The 10,298-nt window shown below is 47.9% G+C and overlaps 1 protein-coding gene across 1 annotated transcript in view; it reads left to right on the plus strand.

The window, feature by feature from the left end:
• The window catches only part of Arhgap44 (Rho GTPase activating protein 44), a gene marked incomplete at its 3' end in the record, with an annotated part of 151,529 nt that extends 142,595 nt beyond the window's left edge, over window positions 1–8,934 (plus strand). The window contains exons 17-18 of the mRNA XM_028783159.1: window positions 6,782–7,009; window positions 8,777–8,934. Of these exons, the coding sequence (XP_028638992.1) occupies window positions 6,782–7,009; window positions 8,777–8,934 (386 nt within the window). The remainder of the gene's footprint in view (window positions 1–6,781; window positions 7,010–8,776) is intronic.
• Window positions 8,935–10,298: the final 1,364 nt, after the last annotated feature.

The following is a 10,298-nucleotide window of genomic DNA, read 5'->3' on the forward strand; positions in this document are numbered from 1 at the left end:
TTCTAAGCCTAGCCCTGTAGGTTCCTTCTGTCTCTCTGGGAACATTCAGTCTTGGACTGTAGCTGGTGCAGAGTCCAAGTATCCCCTAGAGAGAAACTGAGTCCCCAATGGGATCTTTCCCAAGAGAACACTGAGCTTGCAGACAGCTCAGTTTACCAGCTCTGTCAGGGAGTCTCTAGATTAATAAACCGTACCTTTAATGACACCCCCAACACACACATACATCTTTAAGATACCAGAGCAGTGTTTCAGCAGTTAAGAGTACTTGCTACATTTCCAAAGAACATGCATTCAATTCCTAGCATGGTTGGCTGGCTCACAACCACCTGTATCTCCTGTTGCACATGATTCAGTGCCCTCTTCTGGTCTTTATAGGCACCCTCATGTATCACACACAGACAGAAGGACATACATGTAAAAAATAAATCTTTAAAATAGTAGTATGCCTGGACCCACTTTTCTGCCATGGAGGTATCCTGACCAAGCATGTTTCTTGCCTCTTAAGTACTTGTTTTTATCTATCTATACTATGCCAGTCTTTAGGCTAACTCTACAGGCATAAAATATGCTAAAATAGATCTGGTCAAAAGCACTTTAAGCTCATAACGGGCTCTATAACTTACAAACCGTTCTGTAGACAGGAAAGTTGTGTCCCTTTATAGCAGGATCCCCTGTCCCCTATCAGTTTGTTCTCCAGAGAACCTTTTATCCAAGATGACAGTCCTCATCCCTGCCTCCTCTGCCTGCCTGCTGTCCAGGGCTGAACACTACTACACAGATGTGGTAGTCAGATTGCTGCTAATGTAACTGAATACCTAGAGTCAGTCAACTGGAGCTGAGGGAGGATTGCTGTAGATAATGGTTTTATCATTGAAAGTGTTGCTTGACCCCATTGGGTCTCAGTGTTTAAAAGTTGACAGCAGAGGAAGTACAGGGAAAGGAAGAGGAAAGTCCTAACTCCTTAGAAATGTCATCTAAGGCATGCAGCTGGTAACTTAGCATTCTTCTGTGGCACCAGCTCCTAATGGTTCCATCATCTCCCCAGAGGGCTGCAGGCCAAAGATCAGGCTTTCAGCAGGTAGACCTTGGGAAGACACATTCCAACCATGCTGGGAGGGGGTTGTATGGATCCCCTCCTTATTTTCAGCTCCTCTTCTATTAGGCTACCAATATCCCTCCCTCAAAAACCCATCTCAGTGTGTCTCACAGGTCAGAGCCCTACAGGAGGAAGCAGCACAAAGAAGAGGGGCTCTGAGTTACTCTTCTGTACTTTATTGCTAGATGTTTTAGTTGGGTTTTATTGCTGTGAAAAGACAGCATGACCAAGGCAACTATTATAAGGACAACATTTAACTGGGGCTGGCTTACAGGTTCAGAGGTTCAGTCCATTATCATCAACGTGGGCCCATGACAGCATCCAGGCAGGCATAGTGCAGGAGGAGCTGAGAGGTCTACATCTTCATCTGAAGGCTGCTAGCAGAATATTCACTTCCAGGCAGCTACGAGTACGGTATTAAAGCCCACACCCACAGTTACACACCTACTCCAACAAGGCCACACCTACTCCAACAGGGCCACATCATCTAATAGTGCCAGTCCCTGGGCCCAGCATATACAAACCATCACAGTAGGGAAGAAAGAACTCTGATGTCAGCTGTTAAGCTCAGCTGGAGTCTTCTCAGTGTCTGCATCTCATGCTGTTCCCACTTCACCAAAACAATATCCTTCTGCCTTCAGCAAACACTATCTACTCCTTCTTTCTCCAGTAGACTTTTTATTGTAGACAAAGTCTCATCGTGTAGCTTTGGTTGACCTGGAACTCACTGTGTAGACTAGGCTTGAATTCAGAGACCTGCCTGTCTCTGCCTCCTGAGTGCTAGCATTAAAGGTGTGTGCTACCATACCTACTTGGCATTTTAAAAGTCAAATTTGCTTGGCAGCTGGATTGACAGCCATTACAACTATTGATTCTTCCTCAGGGTTGTATGTCCCTTATGTAAATAGTTAAAGATGAGACATATTTCAATTTTTTCACATATATATCCTGAAGCTCATTTTAAATAGCGTTTTCCCTGCAAGTCAGCACTTGAGGTCAAGTGTCGAATTTCTGACAGTCTCAGCAACTCACACGGCTTTGGAAGTTGAAACATTCTCCACGCCAACTTTTACGAAGAAGAGTGCTTAGCCCATGCCTGGTCTCCAAGGGCTGAGGGTCTTATGTTCATGCTCATTATCCTACAAACAACCCCCAAGGGAGAGAGAATGTGTCATTCCTACTTTACAAAGTGTACTCAGAGTCCATTTGTAGAAGTTAGGTCCCGATTCTTCCTTCTAGCCCCATGCTTCCAGAAATAAGACTCAGACTCAAAATATATTTACAAGTAGCTTGGCCATGTAGCTAGGCTTTTCTCTTATTAGACCATAACTTAAATTATCCCATTTATTCTAATCTACCTTCTGCCATGTTGCTGATTCCTTGTGCTCACATCTTCCCAGGGTAGGGGGGATCTTCTGTCCTGGCTCTATCCCAGAATTCTTTCTGCCTCCTGGATGTCCCAGCTTCCATTTTACCCTTTCTATAGGCCATAAGTTTGTGACATGTGATCCATCCATGCAATATACAAGATATTCTCTCCAGGCTCACCCATCTGTATCTGTATTCTATTGCTAATAATTGGCAAGTCTGGGATTCACGCCAAAATTACTGTCCCCCAAAGCCACTCTGCTGCTCTGAACAGAGGAGGATATGTCATCATCATGAGTCTCCACCATATCACAATAAAATATCATCATAAAATACAATTATTTTGTAATTGGGCACACTGCTTCTTAGACATACTTAGTGTTTGTATTAGCTTGCTTTTATTGCTATAACTAAATGCTGGAGGCTGGGTAATAAATAAAGAAAAGAGGTTTGTATAACTCATAGTTTTGGAGCGTCCAAAACACGGTGCCAACTTCAGCTTGGCAATAGTGAAGGTCCCCTTGACTGCATCTCATGACAGTAGGAGCGCATGTGAAAGCAAGAGATGACATGGCAAGACAGGAACCCAGAGAGAGGTTGCCTTGTATAACATCTCTCCTGTGAGAGGCCAGGTCCCATCAGAACTTCCTCGGTTCCTTCTGAGGACAGTATTACTAGCATCCCCATCACCTCTGTGAGGTCCCAGCTCTTGAGGTTCCACCAGTTCCGGGCATCTCTTACCACATTCTCAGAGGATGCACTGTAGGCCTTCCCAAACCACAGCACTATCTGTCACACAGCACAACCCATCCCGTCAGCACTCAGCCTCTGCTGCCAGGGAGTGCTGTAGAGGTGTTACAAGTCTGTCATCTGTCCTGCATTGCTAAGTCACCCCCACGGATGCTGGAGGCAGGATCCTCCTTTGCCCCTGTTTGCCCCGTTCTGTCTATGAGAAAACAGTTAGAACAAGTCAGTAGTTGGTCTACCTGGAACTAGAGGCGTGAGTCATCTCAGAACCTATTCCTTGTTAACATCTCATTTAAAAATCCAAAGTGTGATCTAGAGCAAATCTCCTGCAAACGGCACTTGGCTGTTCATGATGCCACACACTTGTAATGCTAACATTTGTTTAGTGATTTTTTTTTTTTTGGTCAAAAAAGCCTATAACTAACAAAGAAATAAATGGAAGGTTCTGGTAGGCAGCGAGGAATGAAGGCTCTGTGCTTCCTGTTCATAGATTCTCCATTTGGCTTTGGCCCGGGAAGAGAGACTAAGGCACATGTTTTACATACCAAGACCGACCTAGACTCTAGGTTCTCTCAGCATCCGTTAGTCCCTACCTGGCATACCCTACCCCTAACCCTGAACTTTCCAGTCCAGGCTGCCCTTCCACTTAGAGGTCCCTTTCTATATAATCCAGACATTTTGGTTTCCTTGCTTGCTGCTCTCTCCTCTTCTCCGAGAGCATGTCCTTTCTTTCTCTTCTCCACTTCCCACCCCTTCTCTCCCCATGGCAACTTCCCTGACCTTCCTTGGGGCCAGTGAACTTGCCCACCCACGAGAAGCTTTCTAATAAAACTCCCTTTAATATATTCTCATCTGGCAGGAATCGGCTCATTTCATCAGTGGTGGGGAAATAACCTTCACCCAACCTTAGCTTCTCAGGGACTCCTAGCCTAGTATTTGCTTCCTTTCTCTAAGGCTGAGTTCTCAGTTCTTAGTCATGGGGTTGCCAGAGCCTCCATATTGGCTTTGAACATCCATCAACAGCACCCACTGGAGTCAGTCAGCTTGCGATTACACCGACTTCCATTTTATCATCCTTAAACACAACCAGTGCCTTGAGTCTGTTCTGATCTCTCTTTTGAGACAACAATGAGCAGAGACTTGTGAGCTGTTGATACAGACATCTGGTTGGCTGTTCCTTGTCTCTGTGCTGCCCCCGCTGGGCAGAGAACTGAACAGCTCTGTCATTGCTGCCTTGGGCTGAGTCTATCTGGACATCCAGACGTACATAATTAGCAGCTTGCTCCTTTGAGTGTAAATGAGTAGTATGTATCCGAGAATGTAGCTGCCACCTTGGCTATTGAGTCACCCCAAGATGGACGCAGTATGTGTATTCACCCATCATCTCTTCAACAGGCAGAAGGGTGATTGGCATGGCCTAGCAACCTCTAGTGAAGGTGGCAGTGTGCACTCAGCTTTCGGTTCTTAACTGCTGACATTTGCCAGTCATAATTACCAAAGTTTGTTTAATATGGAACTGGTGCCCAAGCCTGTTCCTTCCCTGGATGATTCAGATCAATGGGTACTCTGGAGTCTGAGGTTCCCAATGTAGAAGTCGTTCTTGGAAAGAGAAAGCAACCCCCACAGCCCTGCTTCTAAGGACCCAGCTTCCTCTCCCTGATGAGGGATGGGCCTTCTAAGCAGATGAGGATGTGGTGAGGAGTGGAGGGATGGACTTCAGGACTTGTGCCTGATTGCCTGACATGTTCCCTGACCTCTGAAGCTAAGTGTCATCAGCCCCCACCCCTTGTGCAAGAATAACCTTTCTCCTGTTAAAGTCCAGAAACCCAGAAAGCAGATTGCTAATCTTCCGTGGCCTGCTGTGACTACCGGGGGGACATACATTGACACCTGCCCCAAAGTTTATGACCTTCCTGAGGTTTTCTGCCCAATGAGGGTGTCTGTTCAAGATGATTTGAAAGCCAGTAAATCCTGGGATTGAAAGCCAGTAAATCCTGGGAAGAGATACTCCCGTTCTGTTTCAAGATGGCTCCTTGAAGCCACAGAGGAGCTGAGGAATGTCAGCCATGGCAGTAGGTGTGAAAGTTTCAGGAACCTGAGGGAGCCTAGGGTCGCTTGCTAATATCTGTACCAATTCCCTCACACAGGTCCAGGCTTAGGCATTCTTCCTTAAAGGAGCCATCCCACCTGTAACAGCTCATTTCTGTCTTTGATTTGGTCTTTTATCTCGCTGCAACTCTCCAACGTAGACATGACCATTCTAGACATGCAGGACTCCATGGTGGAATGGCCCAGTGCATCCGACCATTGAGAGAGAAAAGCAGAGAATATAAGCACATGGGTGTCCTCTTATTTTCACCCTACTGTGCACTAGAGATGGATGTGTCCTGGACTATGGTTTGTCCTTGTACAGAAGTTCATGTCTCCTTCCATATTAGAATTCTTGTCAAGTGAAGCTGTTGCTGAGGACACAGGACCAGGTCCACTGAACCAGATGACGGGCATCAACTGCCTTCTGTGTCCATGCAACTTGGAAACGAGCAGATGCCTGGTTCTTGGATGAGTCTCCTCTCTATTCACCTGCGTGGTTTTGGCTTGTGCAGACACTGGACAGACTTGGAGACCAACCAAACAGTAGTCATCATACACTAAGAGCATTCCATCAGGACTCAGGCAGGAAACCCCTTGCAGACACTCCACCTCTGTGTCCAAAGGAAGGTTTAGATTTATTGGCACTAATATCTGTATGTTTCTGTCCCTGCAGCCTTAGGAAAATCCAAAGGTACAGTATCCTCTGGTAGCTATGAGGTCACTTTCAGTCTTAAAGCAAGCAAACTGTGTGGTAGTGAGCTCGGCAAGAGGGTGAATGTGCCGTGTTTGGTTGCTTGGCCGATTTACTTGGAGCTGTGTGTCCATCATCAAAATAGACTCTGAGCCTGGAGGCACCATGGGCATGAGCAGCCCCTTCCATGCTATACAGATAAGTGGCTGTGGCCTACAGAGGTCATGCCTTGACAGATTCCCCAGCAGTAGCTAAGCTGGGACCCCCACATTGCACAAAGGATGCATTTACAAGTCTCCTGCTGGTTGGTTCATGTCCGAGACTGGTGCTGTCTGTCTGTGTCCTGCCCCCCTTCATCTCACACGAGAGGAACGTTTCCCTTGCCCCCCAGGTAGGCCACAATCTGCTCTGAGGACAGCTTGAGTTCCACACCAAGGATGCTTTGGGGGCCGTTATCCCAGGGCCTGCTGGCTTTGGCCGAGGGTAAAAGCACAGCTTGTGGACGTCCAAGCTGCTGGCTGTGCCCTGTTGTGCTTTTCCACTGTGGGAGGGCAGCTCGCGCCAAGGCCTGGGCTGTGGGGCTGCATGTCAGCAGGTCCCCAGCAGCTCAGGCACTGGAGTGTTGCTAGCCATACCTCTCCACTGTGGGCATTGCTTCCCAGGACCCAGGAGGATGCTAAGCCTGCTGCTCTCCAAACACAGATTGCTTGAATGTCTCCGCTTCATGGGGGAGGGACCATGTCATCTGTCACATGTGGGTAAGCAGATGTCTTTGTGTCCCTCGCCAGCATGGGTGTGAGGGTCATGGACACATCTTGGGTGGCACGAAGAGGCTCCTCTGCTGGTCGGAAAGCATCCTGCGCCCCGCCTTCCATGCAGCCTCCTGCCCCACCCTCCGAGCTGGCTGCACCCCTGCCTTCACCCCTGCCGGAGCAGGTCCCAGACAGCCCTGCCACTCCAGCTCCTGCGCTCTCTCCATCAGGTGCCAGCCTGCAGCCCACCCCCGAGCGCCCCAGGTAAGCCCAGCCCCACCATGGAAGGCTGGCATGTGTGCTGGGGTGACTGGGCTTTGGCTCTCCCTCCAGGCCTCCTGGATCTGCTCGCCCTGCTCCTACATGTAAGCATTCATGTTTGGCTTTCTGCATCCTGCCAGTCATCTGCATCACCTGCCCTGGATTACCATGAAAAGTCCAGGCTTTCCAAAAACAGCATCCCCAAGCATACATAGAAGATGGCACTTCTCCAGAACTTCCCAGAAGCTGCTGAGGACGTCCCATGGTCCACATCCCTCATCCCATTCCCTGATTTGAATTTTAAGATGTCAGTATTTCTACCTTCTCCCTTTAAGTTTGTAGGGGTCAATTTTACTACTAAAATTAGTGCAGACCAGATATAAAGGATGTGGTAACCTTCGCAGCGTGCTATGTGGTAGGGTTGCCTTTCAGAGAAGAAAGAGAACATCCATTCCATCACCAATTCAGTGAGCATTACCAGAACTTCTGCCCAAATCTGGTAACACGATCTCCAGTGTACATCTCATGTCCCATGCCCCGGTGACAAGAGACAATAGCACTGAGCTCAGCATAGCCCAGGCTGTAAGGAAAGGACACCATACCTGGTGAGGCCCAGGCAGAGGACAAGACTTGGAAGTGGGAGTAACACCATGGAGGTGGCTTGTTTCTCATACAGCAGCCAGAGAAGTAGAGAGACGGCTTGGGTGACTGTTGCTGTGCTAGGGATACATACACTTCTGTGAACACTGGGTGCTCTGTTAGCCCAGGGCCTTTAACTTAGACTCTTCTTATATGAGATTACAGATTTTTGTTTATCATTTGCTTCCTTTAATGAGTAGAATTAATAATAATTCCATTTCAAACTATAAATGTGGTGAAGGGGAAAACATAATTTCTGGGAGGAGCACCCAACACTGTACCCAGGTGAGGAGGCTGCTGAGGACTATGCCTCAGATAAAGCCTGATCCTGGCTGCGCACCTGCAGAACTCTGAGTCCATGGGAGCTGCAGACAGGGCAGTGGGAGCATGGAGATGTACATACAGGCTAGCAACAGTGGGCTAGACAAGCTGATAGAGAGATGAGAGACACACATGTGCAGATTGGCTGAGGTGGTCCCCTCTTGTAGTATTCTTCTTCATCACTTGCATTTCCCATCTGCGGTACATCCCTGTCATACAAATACTCGCTGAAGATGAGTCCCCTGGGTTCTGCAGGCAGCCCAAGGCTATTATACACTGGTGCCCCTCAGGGGCACTTCTGTGGAAGGCATCACTCATTGGTGCAGGTGATTGCGGAAGTCACACATACTGAAGAAGTCTCCTTTGCCTGGAGTGCTGTAGCCAGAAGTGTGGCGGCAGAGGTAGTGTCAGAAGCCCTTGCTGAGAACACAGAGCCCTCTTGGCTCTGGTACATCATGGTGGATAGAAGAAACGTGGAGATTCAGGTGTTTGGTTTTAGAGTGACTTAGAATTCTCCTGTTGAAGACAGGAAGCATATGGGGTGCCACATGTGTGTTCCACATTGCTCACTGGTTACCTGAGGGCAGAGGATGCTGGCTGTGAATATTAAGCTGAGAATGGAACCCAGGATCAGCGTCCGGGAAGGAACAATTACACCTACTTGGGATAGTCAAAGGTTTTGAGAAGGGACTGAGACAAAGCAGTGCGAGAGTCAAGCAGGGCCCCACCACTCAGCACTCCAGTGAGCAAGAAAGGAACTGAAATTGTCTGCACTCAGGAGTTCCCCTGTCCCATGTGCTTGTGTTTCAGTGTGTCTAAAAGCAAGGAACTGTCGCCAGGGTCTGGGCAGAAAGGAAGTCCAGGTCCCATCCAGGGGACAGCCTGCCCAGGGACGCAACTGGGGCCACAGCCGGCTGCCAGCCCCAGCCAGCTTCCTGCAGACCAGAGTCCTCATACCCTCCGGAAAGGTAGGTTCCCCTCTTCTGACCATTCTTAGGCCAGAGATGGATGTTCTTCCTGTTAGCAAGGGCCTCTGGGAATGTTTGCTTAGTGAATCATTTCTAGTCTTACCACTAGAGCTCTGAGAAATTACCCATCCCACCAGAATGCACTACATATGCAGTGTGGTCAGGGTGAGATGGATAGGGAACAGAACTTCCATAATATATCATGATGCTATGGTATTTTACCATAAAATCCCACTGAATTACCACACAACTATGAAGAAACCATTCTCACATTGTACAAAAGAAGCCTATTTATTTTTTAGAAGAGGCTAAAATAATTACCCCCAAGGCATGTAGTAACAAATAGAAGATAGAAACCTGACCACAAATGAGCAGAGCCTGTCTTTCTCGCCTCCACACTGCAGGGTAGGCTAGCCCAGGAAATAAGATATCCTCAGACTGGCTTTTCTTTCATAGAGTGGGTGTGGGGAGGGGTACAGGTGGGAAAGGGCCTGCTGGGCCTTTCTGGGAGTTTCTTCCAGCATTAGTCATGCACAGCCACTCCTCAGTTGTAAAACCAACGTGCATGTTCTCAGGATGCTTGCCTAGCAGTGGGATGTCCAGGGTGCTTGACCCCATTATGGAGACCATTCATCTTCAATACAGGGTAGCAGGATTGGATTAATAAAGGGGAAATGGAGGTACTTCAGAAAGGCTGGGCCAATGGTGTGCTTTACTAATGTAGCCAAGTTGGATGTAGCTCAGTGCTTGACCACTTTCCTACTTCCCAGCATTGCAAACGGGAAATTACAGTTGGCTCATCCATGCTTGTACCCAGGGAGTACAATTCCTGATAGAAAATTGGTAAAAGAAAGTAACCCCTAGCCACAGGCTAAGAAAGGGGAGGGTGCAGTTACCAAGTTACAGTTGTGAGGGGTGGAGCACAGTTGTGTAACTATGGTTAATTAATTAGACATTTCCAAAGAACTAGGGAAGCCTTGGCAAATTCCCAGCACACAGAAGTGATCACACTTGGGGACATGGAAATGGTAATGACTGTAATTTGGTCATTATGCATTGTGTTCCGTTGATACACAAAAGCTATTATATCTGTTAACTCAAAGATTAAAAGCACAAGCTTGAAGAGAGGATCTGAGGGGATGCAGGCTGGGGTGTCTAGGTAGAGGATTTATCACTGTGGGAGACCAAGGTCACTGTGCAGCTTCAGACTAAGAGCACTTACTCCCTGGGAAACACCTCATCACTGACACCCTGAACTAGATAGAATCTTCCCTAAGAGAACCAACCTTCCTGACTCACTCTTAGAATTCAGTGGGAAGGGAGGGAGGGAGGGAGGGAGGGAGGGAGGGAGACAGTCAGAGTTC

The sequence above is a fragment of the Grammomys surdaster genome, unplaced genomic scaffold (assembly GCF_004785775.1).
Source record: "Grammomys surdaster isolate TR1022 unplaced genomic scaffold, NIH_TR_1.0 1019, whole genome shotgun sequence".
Lineage (NCBI taxonomy): Eukaryota > Metazoa > Chordata > Mammalia > Rodentia > Muridae > Grammomys > Grammomys surdaster.